The following is a 17,786-nucleotide window of genomic DNA, read 5'->3' as shown; positions in this document are numbered from 1 at the left end:
ATCAAATCTGAGTACCCACAAAGATCTGTAACAGTCAGCTTTTCATCTCAGTGCCAAAGCCCAGAGAAATGACTCAGGTAGCCAAGAGGGATTCGGGCTCAGGGTTTCAGTCCATGGTTGGCTGAGCCCGTGTTTCCGTGTTTCTGAGGAGAAGCAGAACACCGCCTGGAGGGAGGAAACAGACTGGGAAGAGAACTCACTCTTCTGTGGCTGTGACCAAATAGGCAGACAAAAGCAACCTACGGGAGAGGGGGTTCGTGTGTGCTCACAGCTCGAGGGTGTGGTCCATCACTGCCGGGAAGTCACCCATAGGAAGAGCAGGAGGCGGCTGCTCCTGCACCGTGTTTGCAGTCGGGAAGCAGAGGGCAATAATGATGACGCTCAGTTCAGGACTCCACTCCACAAAACGGTGTGTCCAGACGTAAGGTAGGCCATCTCACCACAGTTAACCCAATCTACATGACAGTCTCTCACAGGTACACCAAAGGCCTGTCCCTAGGTGATTCTAGAGCCTAGCAAGTTGACAAGATTAACTATCACAGATAGATCCATTCCCTCAAAGCATGGCCTCTTTTAAATATATATATTTATATTTTTATATATATATTGAGCTGGGCAACAGTGGCACACACCTTTAATCGCAGCTCTCGGGAGGCATAAACAAGTGAATCTCTCTGAGTTTGAGGCCAGCCTGGTCTACAAAGTGAGTTCCAGGACAGTTTCACTCCTTCCCCCCCCCCCCGAAATACAGAAGGACTTCCACCTGCCTGCTCTCCTGGTGAGTGTGACGGTGTGACGGGAGGCTAAAGGACGCATCGTTTGACTGAAGAATCGATGTGTGATGTTGAATCCACAATAATCTGAGGGAGTTTTGTTACTGTAGCCCATCCTGGATGACCATAATGAATTATAACATGTAATTCATATCTCACATACACCTGGTCCTTTTCTCTTAAATAGGAGAATTACCATTTTCCAAAGCCGTTCCACTCATACTTCCAATACATACTTCCAATAGCAAACAGCACGGGGACACACGCCCATAACCTCAGTACTCTGGAGGCAGGGACAGGGTCCAAGTCCAGCTTGGGCTATGTAGCAGGTTCTAGGCCAGCCAGGGTGACATAGCAAAGGATTTTCTCAAAAACAAAATAATTTTATATCAAATAGAATTCAAAGTAGATCCACCTCCAAATAGTCACAAAAATGCTTATATACTAGTATTATGAATAATAGTGAAAATGTGGGATTTTTTCCAAACACCCATCAGCTGATAAATGAACAAAGCATGGTTTATCAATAAAATGAAATGCTATTCAACAGCTTTAAAAATAAAATTGATGAGACACCCTATGACATGGGTAGACCTTTGAAACATTATGCTAGGAGTTCAACGTGTGGCTTACTCTCAGAGCTCTTGTCTAGAAATCACAAAGGGGTTAATGGCCAGCTCTGAAGTGAAAAAGGGCAGTCGCACAGAAATGTATACTTCTGGTTTTCTAAAATGTCCAGAATATGCCAGTTATAAAGACACAAAGTAAGATTATGGGTTGCTTGGGTAGAAAGGGGAGTGAGGGGTGGCAGCTCAAAGAATCAGGCTGGAGGGATGGCTCAGCAGTTCCAAGCACTTGCTGCTCTACCAGAGGACCAGGCCAGCTGCCATCACCCACACTGGGCCGTTAGTGACAAACTGACAGGGCGTCTGACATCCACGCCCCGCCTCCTCAAGCACTGCACATACATGGTGCACATACAGATAAGTAGGCACACATACACATAAATAAAATAATTTTTAAGAGAATGAGATTTATTTATTTTTATTTTACTTATTTATTTAGGTTTTTTTTTTTTTTTTTTTATTTTTCGAGACAGGGTTTCTCTGTAGCTTTTGGTGCCTGTCCTGGAACTAGCTCTTGTAGACCAGACTGGCCTTGAACTCACAGAGATCCGCCTGCCTCTGCCTCCCAAGTGCTGGGATTAAAGGCATGCACCACCACTGCCCGGCATGAATTTATTTTTAAAATGTGTTAAACTTGCCTGTAGCTAAACTTATTTATGAAGAATTGAGCACACCTGTTAATAAAATAACTCAAAAATTATATATATAATAAATGTAGCTATTTGTATTTATATTTAGTTGAAGATATTTATAGTTATATGCATTTTTATTTCATTGCATTTTAGTTTTGGGATTGAACCCAGGACCTTGGACATACTAATCAAGTGCTCTACCACTGAGCTACACTCCAGCCTGGAACTGCACCTCTGAAGGGAGCACAGTGTGGTCCATGAGTTATATCCATAAAAATGCTAACAAATTAGAAAACTATGAAAAGGAAACCTAAGTATGGTGAGTGGTTAGTTGTGGCCTGTTTGGTGCTAATCAACTATATCCTACTTAATTGGTTTTCCTTTTTACATTTCGCCCAGATGGTGGATATAATGGGCTATGGACAGGAAACTCCATGTTTTCAGGATCATAAACCTCACGCCAGTGTGAGCCAATAAGAAGGGTGTGTGTGTTGCTGTTAAGTCTGCATCCACTAATGAAGAGGCTGGCTTCGGTTATTGTCTACAGTTTCATATACATTGAAATAACAGCGCTCCCAAAGCTGAAGACTACCCCTTCTCTCGGGCTTCTGGGTCAGGGATAGGTAGGAGCTTCAGAGAAGGGAATGTGCTGTTCTGTGCTAATTGTAGGGCCTCAAGCTAATTAAAGAACAGTTAGTGTAGAACTGGAAGGACCTTGAAGGCTAAATGGTAAACAGGACAAGATGCTTGTGGTGTCTAAGGTCTAAGACATTTCTCTCATGGGCAAAAGAGTATGTTTTAAATGATATCTCTTGAAGTGTGGGGCGGAGGGACACGGACAGGACAGGACTAGAAGGGTGGGGGACAGGAACCGATCCTGCTTCCTTCCACTCAAACGCTGCAATCAGAGATGGGCCCTTTATGTGTTTGTCTGTCCAGCACAGCCCCACATGGAAGGTGGGTCAGACTTGCCCAGTACTGGCTCTGTCAGGCTCCATCACCGAAGCCAGATGAAGCAGGACTCAGGGGATGTTGCCATCTTAAATTTACCAGTCAGATCTTCAAGAGAGGCCAGGCATCCTTCACCTGTGACAGGGATTCTAGGAGAGGATCATAATCTGGCACACAGCTCCCTCTGCTCTGTGAGGAACTGTTGGGCAAACCCTAAGTGTAGCCTTGTTACCCTCCCGAAGTTGGGGGAGGGGTGCGGTGTAATTCTGTGCAAGGCTCCAGAGGGAAGTCTGGGCCCAGGTGACTCAGCTCCGAAGATGTGCGATCTTTGTTCACTGAGTTATCTCACTAGGAAGAGATTTGTTTAAATCATTTTGGTAGACAGAATTCTAAGATAATCCAAGATTCCTGGCCCTTTGGTGTAGACACATTTTATGCCAGTTACTTGTTCAAATGAGAATCCTGGTGCTGGTGTGAAGGGCCTTTTAAACAAAATTTAGAGCCGGGCGGTGGTGGCGCACGCCTTTAATCCCAGCACTCCGGAGGCAGAGGCAGGCAGATCTCTGGGAGTTCGAGGCCAGTCTGGTCTACAAGAGCTAGCTCTGGGACGGGCACCAAAGCTACAGAGAAACCCTGTCTCGGAAAAAAAAAAAAAGAAGAAGAAGAAGAAGAGGAGGAGGAGGAGGAGGAGGAGGAGGAGGAGGAGGAGGAGGAGGAGGAGGACGCTAGGGACCAGTCACCCAGGCATTCAGACTCCCAGCTACTCAGCCAGACACAGAATAAGAAGGAAAAGAAAAGTATACAGAAATAGAGAAAGGTAAAATCCCAGAAGCCAAAGATAGATGGGGTAATTTAAGAAAAGCTGGCTAGAAATAAGCCAAGCAAAGGCTGGGCATTCATAAGAAAGAATAAGACTCCTTGCATGTATTTAGTAACTGGGTGTCAGGTCCCCAAAAGAGCAAAGAGCCAAAGAACAAAAAACACCACCAACAAAGAAAAACTGCGTCGGGCGGTGGTGGCACACACCTTTAATCCCAGAACTCGGGAGGCAAAGGTAGCAGATCTTTGTGAGTTCGAGGCCAGCCTGATCTACAAGAGCTAGTTCCAGGACAAGCTCCAAAACCACAGAGAAACCCTGTCTCGAAAAAACAAAAACAAAAACAAACAAAAAAATTCACTCTGTATTCTCTTGCTTTATAACCAGATACAAAAGCATCCTTTAAATGGGCAATGGTGGCACTTGGGAGTCAGGAAGGCAGATCTCTGTGAATTCAAGGCCAGCCTGATCTACAGAGTTCCAGGACAGGCACCAAAGCGACAGAGAAACCCTGTCAAGTATCCTTTAGTGTGTCTTTTAGTTTACTTACTAAACAATGAAAATAAGTAGAAATTTCTATCTTTAATTTGCCCAGGTTCGGGATCATGGCCAAGCACTCATTGTTTTCTTTTCCATTTCTCTATAAACCTTCTGTTGTATTTATATTGATTTCAGAACTCTTAGGCTATTGACACAGATGTAAAATCGGATTTGTTCACTCCAGCTCAGACATATGCAGTAAGAAAACAGAACAAAACAGAATAGGGAAACTCTGTGTGATAAATTTACCCAGTGAAATAATTATTTATTGTGATCTGCTGAAACATTCCTACAAAATGGGTGAAACCTTAATCTCATCAAAGAAAATCAATCAAAAAAATTAAACTACAACAGCAATGTTTCTATTTTTGAATTATAATTGGCAAGCCATGTGACTGAATTTTCTTGTACTCTGCCTCAAGACTCAAGATTTTCTTTTTTTTTTTTTTCTGTGTTAATCAATGAAGCTTAGCTACTAATTAATGTTCAAGTATCTGGACCTTTAAGCTCCTCGAATAAAAGTATTGTTAAAATACTAACCTGTTTGGTGTGTTTCTTTTTGTCTCCAGTAATTGGATACATGTTAACAGTGGTATGTGAAAGGCCAGGGTTTTCACTAGCAGATATTCCCATGGAAGGGACTAGGCGAGGCATTAATTTGGAAAAAGAAAAAAAAAAAAAAGGAAAAAAAATCAATAAAACGGCACCTCCTAGTGGTAGAACTCTAGAATTATCAGTAGGTTAACAGTACAGTAAAAATCGAGCTGAGACAATGTAAATAAGTGTAAAATAATTAGAGCGAGTTAGCAGAACATCTCAGAGTGATCATTGCAAATCAAGTTATTGGGATTCCTTAAATGTTTTGAATGCTAAAGCAAAGATCATATTAACCTTCAACATATGGGAAATGAAATTTTCCCAAATAAAATTCACCAGGCTGTTGCACAGAGACACCCTGTCTCAAAAAGCAAAAAACAAAAAAAGGAAAGAAAAACCCAAAAAACAAGTAAAATGGTTATAGGAGCCATTTGCACCCCACTGCCATGGGGTACAAGTGAAAGCCATTGACTCTTTAGGTAATGGGGTAATTGCAGACATCCACATGACCTATTAGAGCCATTGATTCATTAGTATCGGGACGCAGTACCATCGGTGCAATTGGGCATATTTCTATAATTGAGATTGCTAAGGCTCCAGAAGTTATATCAATATCTGAGTGTCACTGTCTCCAGTTCTGTAAATCTGTTACTAAGCTCCTTGTGGCCCGCCATAGAATGTGCCCCCACCCTACAGCTCGCCGTGTTTTCTAAGTAGAAGGATGTACAGCAGGGCCATTGCCGTGAGAACTCTGCAGTCAGCCTGGTGCGTGGCCTGGGCAGTTGATTCAGTCCTTCCTAACCCATATCTTTCCCTGGAAAATATATTTGTGAAAGATGGTGTAGTCAAGGCTGTGCTTTTAGAACTACAGCAAGGAAAAAACTGGGCATAAGGGTGCACACCTTGAAGCTGAGGCAGGGAAATTGAACAATGGAGGTCCTGGGCTACAGAGAGAGTCTTTCTCTCAAAAAGGAAAGGAAGGAAGGAGGAAGGAGGAAAGAGAAGGAAGGAAGGAAGGAAGGAAGGAAGGAAGGAAGGAAGGAAGGAAGGAAGGAAGGAAGGAAGGAAGGGAGGGAGGGAAAAGCCTCAAAGGTGAACTACGGTGGTCATGCCTGTTGTTGCCTTGCAGAGCTCTAGAATCACCTGGGGATGGGGAAAGGGGCCTGTGGGGACATCTGTGAGGGGTTACCTTGGTTAGACTGAATAAGATGAAGACTCCCTTGCTGTGGGCAGCACCCTACCTAGGATGGGATCCTGGACTGGATAAAAAGGAGACCAGGAACAGAGTGCAAGCATTCATTCTCTCGGATTCCTGACTGCACACAAGGTTCCCAGCTGCCTCACTCTCCTGCCGCCCTGCCAGGATGGACTGCTTCCTGGCACTCTGGATCAAGACAACCCCTTTCTCTATTAAGATGCTTCTGTTGGGGTATTTTATTACATTTTCATTCTTTTGTGTGCATGCACATGCCACAGTGAATATGGCACAGCACACATGTGAGGTCAGAGGATAACTTACAAGAGTCTGCTCTCTGCTTGTGGGTACTGGGGATCAAACTCAGGTCTGCAGGCTTGGCAGTGGGTTCCTTTGCCACTAAGCTGTGTCACCAGCCCCCTCAGTATTTTATCACAGCAACAGAAAGGGAAGAAAGAAGACAGGAAAAGGAAGAGAGGAGATGAGATGGTGCTTAGAACATCCCGTGGCCTCCAGTTACAAGCCAAGAAGCATCCGCTGTGATGAACTGGTACAACACCGATTCCCCAGCTCTTCAGAGTTGCCAGCTTTGGGTTATCTTTAACTCTTGGGATCCAGACAAGAGATCAACAGTACATGCCTGACGTAAGCCAAATGGCTGAAAGGCAATCAACAGCAGCGTATTGCTTGAGAGTAGACTGCAGATGAGAACAGAATTTATGCATTCTTACTTGGCACCCTGCTGCATTGTTTGACTGTGTTGCAGTAAGCATGTGTTGTACTATAGTCAAAATAAATAAATCAATAAGAAGTAAATAGACACAGAATATTTCAAAGCTTGCTTCTGCAATGCACTCTAGTTCTTAGAGCTTATCTTCTGGAATTTCTTTTGTATATCTACCATCCCAGGTCTCTCAGTCCTCGGTAGAGTGCATTCCCAGGGTGCATCTGTAAGAAGGGTTGTTGGTGCTGTACTGGTTCAAAGTGTAAGTACAATGGTGCTCAGACAGAGGAAGAGGGAAGCCATGTACCACGGAAATGGAGGTGTGGCGAGATTTCCATTGACCAGAGTGCTGGAAGCTGCCACAATGTTCTGCTACCTGGGCAGCATGCTGTCCATCTGCCCTTAGGTTGTCAAGGAAAGCAGTAGCCAAAGAGAGAAGCAAGCCATCAGACGTCCTGTCCAGTGTGGCTCTGCTGCCCCCACAAAGCCAGAACACAGCCAAACATGCTGGTTCCCACCAGCTAAAGGATTGTGCGACTGTAGAAATCACCAAACTGCCTCATGGTGTTTAGCATCTGGTGAGGGGTATTTGCTTATGGTCTATTTTAAACACCATCTTGCAACTATTAGACAAGTTTCTTAGTGTGCCCTACCAACTAAGCAACATCTCCAGCCGCCTTAGTCTCTCTTATTAAATGGGTGTATATGTTGGTAATGACAGTTTATCTTGAACCCTTGAGCTTGCTTTTCCTTCCCTTGCCTGCCAAGTGCAGGTATTCTCATTGCCTAGATCCCCAAAGGGTTTATTTCTCTTGTACCAAGGTCCACTGGGAAGGGGAAGGACAAGCTCTGCTCTAGTCTTTCAGGAACCAAAGTAGAAACGGGCTCTACCATCTTTAAAGCTGGCTTGCCAATGACACCCTGAGCTTTGGCATCCAGCTGATGCACTATTAGAAAAATCATGTAGGTGGGGAGGGGGGTATTATGAGTCATTGCAGAAAATAGTGCCATTATATTCTGCCAAAGAGAACCCAGACACATGGCCACCACCATCTATCTGTAAAGTAGACATGACAACATTGGTCATCAGTTGTGCCTAAAGAAAATGTGGTCAAGAAGCTGGCAAAGAGAGTTCATCCTATCTGCCATAAGGGATCCCACATAATGAATCATGTGAAGTAAGGATTCCAAGAGTGTAATGATGCGTGCTTGGCTTAATGGCTTATGGAGGGGCTTATGCCAAAAAAGGTAGAATGCCCAAGCCAAGGACAGACAGTGAGCTGGGCAGATGGGATGGGTTGACTCATTTGGGGCTAAGCGTTTGGGGCGGGGCATTCTGGTAAATTGCTTGTTTAGTTTTTAAATGTTCTTGATGCCTGCCTTCAGACCTTGAAGAACACACTTCCTGCTGCTCTATATCATGTGACTGGTTCCGGCCAATGGCAAGAACGACAACATTCCTTCTAGACTGAGTTGTTGGTGTGAGGCTCTCCAGAGGACTCTCTCCCCTTTTCCAAGGACCAACGGTGTTCCAGTGAGATCCCTTTTCATTAGCCCGGGTCCTGCAGACAGACAGATTAGTGATGTTCCGCACCTGTGCAGCCTCTTGTCCTGAGACACAGAGACTTTGTCAAATGAATGTATTACAGTTTATTTAATGTGTGTTGTGCAGCAGACACCTTCACCTGCTGAGCCATCTCACTGCGGCATCAGTTAGCTTATTCTGCCTGATAGGCACTTTTTCAGTCCAGAGGCCTTGGATTGCCAAGATACCCTCCCCCTCGCCCCGAACAACCAACCAAAAGATCTACTATAAATCCTCAGTCCTAGGAACTAAGGAGTCCCGATCCTCAACATAATGTGTAAAGCCAGGCATGGGTGCGTGAGAATTCCAGCACTTGAGAGACTCCTATTCTAAATGCTGATAGAATCAACTCTCAATAGACCCTAGATATGCTCTGTTCCTTAAAGGATCGCTCATTTGCAGACAATTCAAGCCACAAAGTGCTGAAGAGAGATATTAAGGGCAGATTAAGGCCTAATCAAAGTCGTTCCTCCAATCCCACAGAATCAGAGGCTTTAAAAAGATAGGAAGGGAACTAGGGAGGGACTCGTGGGCAGTCATCAAAAGCATTTTTACTGTAGAGGACAATTTTGGCTACTGGGCTTGGTTTAATTCAGCAGCATTGGAAGAGCGCCATGGTGCCAGCCAGCTGGGCCAGCCACCTTAGCCAGAGCTTGCCAAGCAGTCAATTCCTTAGGTGCAGGCTCTGTGGGTTACTCACCTGTGAACAGATGGTACTTAAGAACTTGCTTTTGAGTTGACGACCCGTTTCTAGCTTGAACACTGGTTCTGCCACTTAATAACTAGGTATCCTTGGCCACTTAAGCTCCCTCATGCAGCCTCACAACCTGTAAAACGGAGATACAAACAAATGCCCACGCCTTTGATCTATGGAAGCTAAACGAGACTCCTGTGTGGGAAGCTGCTAACCGCAGCTTCAGTGGGCTGAGTGCTCGGAGAAGCGAGGGAGTGTGGTCTTCCTAGAAACCGTCCTTTCTGTCAGGAGCTACAAGTACAATACAATACTTAGTGATCGTGTCCATAGCAGTTTCAAGAACTCTTCTGCCAGAGGCTGTCAACGCTATAAAAGTTGTACAGTGTTTACCTCAAAAGGATTGGTTTTCTTTCTTTCTTTCTTTTTTTAAATTTTCAAGACAGGGTTTCTCCGTAGCTTTTGGTTCCTGTCCTGGAACTCGCTCTTGTAGACCAGGCTGGTCTCGAACTCACAGAGATCCGCCTGCCTCTGCCTCCCGAGTGCTGGGATTAAAGGCGTGCGCCCCCACAGCCTGACTTAATTAGCCTGTTTTTATATTTATTTATTTATTTATTTATTTATTTATTTATTTATTTTTGGTTTTTCGAGACAGGGGTTCTCTGTGGCTTTGGAGCCTGTCCTGGAACTAGCTCTGTAGACCAGGCTGGTCTCGAACTCACAGAGATCCGCCTGCCTCTGCCTCCCGAGTGCTGGGTTTAAAGGCGTGCGCCACCACCGCCCGGCTGGTTTTCATTTTATCTGTAGTGTTTGAATGTTTACAAGTATTAAAATAAGTACCTTTTGAAGGGGAAAACATGTTTGGCCAGCAGGGTTACCAGCTTATTTGCTGAGCCTTTCGGTTCTTTTAGATACTGCAAAAGCAAGGACGAGAAAACTCTAGTTATCACCCCTGTTAATACGGCAGCCCTTCCCACAGCGGCCTGTGAGTAGAAACAAAGTAAAATCTTCTCACAACTTGTAGACTAACTGTCACATCCTACCGTCAGGCCCGTTGGTCCTTGGGGTGAACAATTTATCTACACTCTTCCCGGTTCAGAGGCAACTAAGTCTTAAAGAGGAATCTAGGTGCAGGCTGGGCTGGGCTGGGCTACGCGGACCGTCGGCCCCAGCTAGGTCGTTCCCGGTTCGGAAACGCTCTTGCCGCTGCAGGCCCTACCGGGCCGAGGGGCGGGACCCAAGCCTCGGCCTCGCCTCCCGCTGCCGCCCGCCGCCCGCCGCTTCCCGGCGGCTGTGCCGGGCGACGCCGCCAACATGCTGCAGAAGCGGGAGAAGGTGCTGCTGCTGAGGACTTTCCAGGGCCGGACGCTGAGGATCGTTCGCGAGCACTACCTGCGGCCTAGCGTGCCCTGCAACAGCCCGCTCTGCCCGCAGCCAGCCGCCTGCCGCAACGGTCAGGACCTGGGAGGCCGGGGCCCGAGGAGGGAGGGAGGGAGGACGGGATCGGAGGAGGGAGGAGGGAGGCTGGGGCCTGAGGAGAAAGGGAGGCCGGGCCTGACGTAGCGAGGGAGCTGGGGCCGAGGGGGAGGCCGAGGCCGAAGGAAAGTGGAGGCCGACGCTCCAGGCGCAAAGGGAGCCCGGGCCTGGCGTCGTGATGGCGACCGGGCACTAGTGAAGGGAGCAGGGACCTAAGGAGGGAGGAGAACCGGGCCCTGAAGAGCGAGGGCGGCTTTGGCCTGGCGTCTAGGGCGGAGCCAGAACGAGCAAAACCAGCCTGGGCTTGGCGAAACCAGGGCAGCCCGGAAGGCGGCCCGGAGCGTTCTCTGCCGTCCTGCAGCTTCAGGGGCGCCCCTCGCGGGACTCGTCTACTGCCGTGGCCCGGTCAAATGGGGGCGACGAGAGAGAGCCTGGTGTTCCCTCGGCCCAGAGGCTCCGGGTGCTTCGGGGTTTCCGAGGGACCTGAAGGCGTAGCACCTTCCTCTTTGCGCCGGTACTCGGTGGCTGTGCCGTGGGGGAGGCCCGCCCGCAGGAGGCTGCTCGTTTCTGGCTCCTGAGCGCGCTGCTGGGCGTTTGGCATTGCCTGCTCTCCTCCTGCCAGGATGCAGGCCCTCCAGCCTGACAGCCCCGTCATTGTAGGAGACTTGGGCTGGCCACTGCTGTGGGCCAGACTTCCCCCTTTCCAGCCTGCTGTTTGTTACCCCTAGTGGGAGATGAACGTGAGGGTCTTTTCATAATATATGATTGGGGTCACAGCTTGACGAAACAGCTGTCAGTTGAGTGGCAGCCCTACCTCTGCCCATACTCTTTCTAGTACATTCTCTTCAATGAGAGCAATGGTTCTCAACCTTCCTAATGTTGCAACCTTTTAATACAGTTCCTCATGTTGTAGTGACCCCACCACCACAAATTTTTTTTTTTCCTTTGGATTTTCGAGACAGGGTTTCTCCCTAGCTTTTGGTGCCTGTCCTGGAACTAGCTCTTGTAGACCAGGCTGGCCTCGAACTCACAGAAATCCGCCTGCCTCTGCCTCCCGAGTGCTGGGATTAAAGGCGTGCGCCACTACCGCCCAGCTAACACACAAAATTATTTTATAGCTACTTCATAACTTATTTTGCTACTGTTATGAATGTTAATATAAACATCTGATGTGCGACCCCTGTGAAAGGGCCGATTGTCCCTGGAGTCGTGACCCACGGGTTGAGAGCCACTGCCTTAGAGCCTTGTAGCCATGTTCAGAAGCTTCAAACGGAAAAACTTGGGACTTTTTAGGTACATAGAAGTAGTTAACGCACATATGCACACGTGTGCATTTATATCTCTGTGTGTATGTAGATGTAGGTATATAATGGATATGTAAATATCCATTAGAATGTTGGTGCATGCCAGTGACGAGTTAATAGAAATTTAGCTTCTGCCGAAGATGTACTTCTTTTTAAAATATCAGTCATCTTCTCCCGCCGAATGGCAACAGCATAAACCATGCCGGGCTTGTATTTAATCACAGCTTAAAGAAAGGAGAGAAGGTGGCAGTGAATCTACTCTGAACTCAGAGCCGCTACCAGAGTAGATTTGTCTTGTCTTTTAAAAACTTCAAGGTGAAATTAAGATGAGAAGTTATTTTGCACACCGGGGCACTGTGACATTGAAATAGTCATAAACCGGCTTTGAAAATGTTACCTAATCGCTTCCTCTCTGAATTATGTTTCAGATGGGAAGCTCTTGTCTGCAGAAGTCACTCATTATGTGATTCCAGACTGGAAAGTTGTCCAGGATTACCTTGAGGTCCTCGAGTTTCCCGAGTTGAAGGGAATTATTTTCATGCAAACGGCTTGTCAAGCTGTGCAGCACCAGAGAGGCCGGAGGTATCTGTTCCACATTATTTATTTATTTATTGTGAAGGTTCTCCCACCCCCTTTACAAAGGGTCCCTTGTTGGAGGGGAGGAGGAGGAATTCATTACTTTGTCAGAAAGGGTTTTTGAAACTAATTTGGTATTCTCTTTGCTGGTGAGGAAGGCAGCAACATTTTATATGTGTGCTTCAACACCTGACCAAAAGATCTGACGGTATAAACTGCAATGTCCCCAGGATGTGGGTATTTAAGGCTCTGTGGTAAATTGGCTTCTGATTTACATTTTTATAGGTAGCATAATTGTTTCTTTTTATTTTTGCTAATAATGTATATTATTTAATCTTACTGATAGATTGTTTCAGGAGCATCCTTTTCTTGGGAAAAGAGTACTTTTAAATCCTATCTTCCTTTATTATGGATGCAAACTGTACTTACAGTGATTTATTCAATGAAATTAAAAAATAGCTCATTCTTATTTTTAGATTAGTCCTGTAACTATCAGCCATAGTAATTGTATTTACTGAACAAAACGTTTTTAATTGAACCAAGTTTAAAATACATGCCTTGTGCCTAAATAAAAGAAAAGTTGCCCCCTTTTGTAGAAATACCCTAAAATACAGTTTTGCTTCATTTAACTTTCAGAAACTTTTATGATCTGAACTTAAGACTAGGAGAATAGCATGTTAGAATTATATACCCAAACTCTCAACACCCCAAGCTATTTAACAAGGAGAAACTGGATTTATTCTGTTTTTAAGATGCCTTGGTTTCTTCAGACTTTGGTAGTAAAAGATAAAGTTTTCTTTATTTGTATATGAAAATGATAAATTGTCCTTATGTTCAGTTCAGGAAAATATACGTTAACTGGAATGTGCTGGGGTTTTTTTTTCAAATTGAGTATTTTAAAATGAGCTTGGAGTTGATTTTATTCAGTCACAGAGATATAAATGTTTGCACACATCCAGGTTTAAACACTGCTGCAGGTGTCGTATTTCAATTTCTTCTACTAAAATCAATTTGCTGTTATCATTCAGATCGCTCACACACTGCAAGCCTCTTCAACTTCTGTTTTCTAAAATGTTTTTAATATTAGGATTGTTTGGAAAACCAATTCCTGAGACAACCCAAAGCAGAGAGTTGGAATTTAAATGTCCTTTCTGCTGAGATCTCCATAGTTAAGTTGATGAAGGGCTGCTGCTATTGGTTTTGCTGTGCTTCACTCTGTGTTAGTATTCTGTATGAGAGAGCAAAAGGTGAGGAGCTGGGAAGCAGGCCCTGCTCTACCCTTGTTTCTCGTTAGATAAGCACTTGGTCAGCCTGCACAATTGGTGGCTTTAACAGATCAACCAAGTGCTGGGTCGTAAGATTTCCCGTTTCTTAGTTAGGGTTTCTGTTGCTGTAAAGAGACGCCATGACCACAGCAGCTCTTATAAATGAAAACATTTAATTGGGGCAGCTCGTTTTCAGTTTCAAAGGTTCCATCCATTGTCATCATGGTGGGGAGCATGGTGGCATGCAGGCAGACATGGCTGAGAGTCCTACATCTTGCAGGCAACAAGAAGTCGACTGAGACACTGGGCAATGATATCCTGAGCATAGGAAACCTCAAAGCCCGCCTCCACAGTGACACACTTCCTCCAACAAAGCCACATCTCTTTATAGCGCTACTCCCTATGAAATCATGGGGCCAACTACATTCAAACTACCACACACTCAAATGTTACAATATCAGTCCTGTTTCTAGCAGAAAATGTTTTCCTGGGTACCCAATAGCCAGGAGTGGTGGCAGCTGCCTGTAATCCAGAGATTGTAAAGAAGAGGCAGAAGGTCAGGAGTTCTAGGTCAGTCTACGTTATATAGAAAGCTTGAAGCCAGTGTAGACTGTATGAGACTCTGTCATAGCAAACAAGCATGCATGATTGTATTGGTATTTAGCTATAAATCTATTTGTAGTCTTCATGTTTAAGCACTTAATAAACCTTAAACCAAATTAGACCTTTAAATTTAACAAACAGCACAATATTATAAAACTGTAAGTGTATTACAGTAGTCCCTTGGTTTATAAAAGGAATTAATTCTAGGACCCCAGAAATCTGCAGCTCTTTAAGTTCCAGATATAAAATGGCATTGGAGAGCTAGAGAGATGGCTCAGTGGTTAAGACCATTTGTTGCTCTTGAAGAGGACCCAGGTCTGATCCCCTTAACCTCAGGGTGATTCACAACTTTCTAAAACTCCAGTTCCAGAAGATCCAGTGCCGTTCCTCTTCTGACCTCTGTGGGCACCGAGCATTCTCGTAATATACATATATACATACATACATACATACATACATACATACATACATACATACATACACACAGAAAATGAATAAATCTAATTTTAAAGATAAATAAATAACACAGTGGCATCAGGCCAGCAAGGTGGCTCAGCATGTAAAGGGTCTTGTCACCAAGCCTGATGACCTTAGTTTAATCCATAGTATCCACATGGTGGAAGGAGAGAGCCAGCTCCCTCAAATTGCCCTCTGACCTGCACACATGCTCTGTGACATGCACATCCTCCGAAAAGGTAAGTGTAGTAAACATTGTTTTAAATAGCATGGTGTTTGCATGTAGCCTCCACTCATCCTCCTGTAGGCTCTAAGTCATCTCTGTTACTAAGACACAAAACACAGCCCAAGTGCTGTGCAAACTATTGTTACACTGCATTGTGTGAGGAACAAAGACAGGGAAAGCATCCATTCCCCGTACAGTCAAATCTTTTATTTCTAGGTATTTTCTGTCTGCAAATGAAGTGCCCTTAGGTATGGACCATGAGTGCAGGGGTGGGGGCTGGCTCTGAGGTAATATGATAGATGGTATCACTTTGCTGGAATGAAATTGCCAGGGTTGCATCTAACAACAGAGAGATATAACCTGTAATCCTGTTGTGCGGTGATGTGGTTTTATATTTTGATCTCAGGAATACCAATGTAGAGAATTGCTGTTCTCATAAATAGACTGTGGAGAACAGTTGAATAATGTCAAGTCCTTGATTGTGCAGGATAATCACGCATCTGTCACCTAGCAATCCTCAAATGCTTATTTAATTAAGGGGCACTTGATGACTGTGAGGCTCTCCACACGTTCATTCATTCAGATGTGCATGTGTTCATCCAGATGTTTACCCAGAGACTGCTAGGACTGGAATACAGCAGTAAACAGAGGTAGATCCAGTCCTGAGAGAGGACAGACAAGCCCAGGTCACCTCACAAACAGATGTAGAGCCACAGCTGGGCAGATGTTCCGAAGTACCAGGACACACTGTGACAGACCCCCAGCCAATCAGGGAGCAAGGAAGGGCTTTCCCGAGGGAGCTGCCTGTCCTGAGCTCTTAGGGACGAGGAGGAGGAGACCTGGCAAGGGAAGCTTTCCAGGAAAAGGAGATTTCTGGCCAAGCCTCCACTCGAGGAACTGGAAGGGCGCTGGGTCAGATGGAGGCCTCATAGGATTTGGGATGTCAAGGGAGGTTTTTATTCAGGATGGCATGGCATCAAGTTCCTGTTTGAAAAGATTACTGGACTCAGTTGAAGAGTCCTGAAGGAAAGAAGGCTGTAGGCTGTAGGTGTAATTCAGATGACTGGTATATTCGCTTGTGTGCATTACTATAACAAAACACTTGATATAGGTTACTTTCTCCTTTGTATAAAGCCACGAGCAATTCAATCCTGGGATTCTGGCTGAGGACATTTGAATCCTAACTACCTCCCAGAATCATCTCTGTGCACAGGAATCTGATTGACTTTCCACCCTGTGAATATCTCACAGGGGGATGAAATTGCAGTGCATGGCCCACTAGAGAGCACATTCAAACCATCCCAACGTGTAGTGAGGACATGGGCGGAAATGGGCAGAGGCAGGCACTGACTTTGCAACATTGCAGACTGAGTGGTGTTAGCTGCTTTTCGGTTACTGTGACAACTATACCCGAGAACATTAACTCATGGAGAGGAAAGGTTCGTCTCCATACCTGATGAGAGAGGTTCCAGTCTCTGCTCTGTCAGCCCTGTTGCACTGAACCTGTAACACACATCAGGGTAGGAGAATGTGGCCGAGCAGAGCTGCTCCCTCATGACCAGGAAACAGAGAGCCGAGTCCCACAGTCTTTTTAAGGTTCTCTTCCCAAATGACTAGAAGGCCTCCTCCCTGGGATGCCTGGAAGCTCTACTGCTCACAGAGAAACAAACTTCTGGGGGCAAGAAGGAAATTCAGTTCAGCATGACTATAGTTAGTGGGCTGGTTCAAACGTCTGGAGTCTAGCCCCAAGCAGTTTCTTTTTTACATATTTAAACACATAGAACTTTGAAAAAAAATTCCTCTTGACAATTATCATAACAAAATTTAAGGTGTGGCTACATCAAAACTCCCCTGCAAAGTGCACTTCTTGCAATCCACAAGAATGGGTTCTAAAGAGCAGTGGTGGCACACGCCTTTAATCCCAGAGGCTTACAGATCTCTGTGAGTTCAAGGCCAACCTGCTCTACAAGAGCTAGTTCTGGGACAGACACCAAAGCTACAGAGAAACCTTGTCTTTGAAAGGAAAGAAAGAAAGAAAGAAAGAAAGAAAGAAAGAAAGAAAGAAAGAAAGAAAGAAAGAAAGAAAGAAAGAAAGAAAGAGCAAGAAAGCAAAGCACATTAGCAAACTCTTTTGCAAAGTACGTGGGACCTATAGGAATGGATTGTATTGCCTAAAAAACAGTGCTCAGGAGTCTGGGAGATTCAGATGAGAGCTGACTCCATCCACTAACAAAAGATCATCAAGTTAGCAAACTCCAGCCTTCTGGGTGAACAGATGCCAATTTCTTCGGTTGAAGGAAAAAGCCTGAGTATTTAACAGTTCTGGTTTCTCTAGTGCTGTCTGAAAGCACACTCCTTCTATACTCCTCAAGACTCCATCCCTTAAAGGTTCTGCTATATCTAAATAGCATCACTGTGGGTCATTTAATATAGGAAGCCTGGGGACATCCAGATCCAAACTGTAAATGTAAACGGGAGCGGCAGTACAGGCCTGAAATCTTAACACTCAGGAGGTTGAGGCACGGGGATCAAAGTAAGTTAATAAAGCCAAGCGCACGCCTTTAATGCCAGCACTCAGGAGGCAGAGGCCTGCAGAACTCTGGGACTACATAGTAAAACCCTGTCAGAAAAGAAAATTTGTAGCCAACCTGAGTTTGATTTATAGGTTGGCCTAGGTTCCATAGCAAGACTCAGTCTCAAAATGTTTTGTTGGGTTTTTTGATAATTTGTTTGGTTGGTTGTGTGTGTG

At 45.2% G+C, this 17,786-nt stretch overlaps 1 protein-coding gene across 1 annotated transcript in view; it reads left to right on the top strand.

Moving 5' to 3' along the window:
- The first annotated feature begins 9,938 nt into the window (after positions 1 to 9,938).
- The window catches only part of Dis3l (DIS3 like exosome 3'-5' exoribonuclease), a 38,227-nt gene continuing 30,379 nt past the window's right edge, over positions 9,939 to 17,786 (top strand). The window contains exons 1-2 of the mRNA XM_050151781.1: positions 9,939 to 10,584; positions 12,340 to 12,493. Of these exons, the coding sequence (XP_050007738.1) occupies positions 10,446 to 10,584; positions 12,340 to 12,493 (293 nt within the window). The 5' untranslated portion in view covers positions 9,939 to 10,445. The remainder of the gene's footprint in view (positions 10,585 to 12,339; positions 12,494 to 17,786) is intronic.

Source organism: Alexandromys fortis, unplaced genomic scaffold (genome assembly GCF_014885135.2).
Source record: "Alexandromys fortis isolate MF-2015 unplaced genomic scaffold, M_Fortis_MF-2015_v1.1 scaffold_70, whole genome shotgun sequence".
Classification (NCBI taxonomy): domain Eukaryota; kingdom Metazoa; phylum Chordata; class Mammalia; order Rodentia; family Cricetidae; genus Alexandromys; species Alexandromys fortis.
This window is presented reverse-complemented; position numbering and strand designations above follow the sequence as displayed.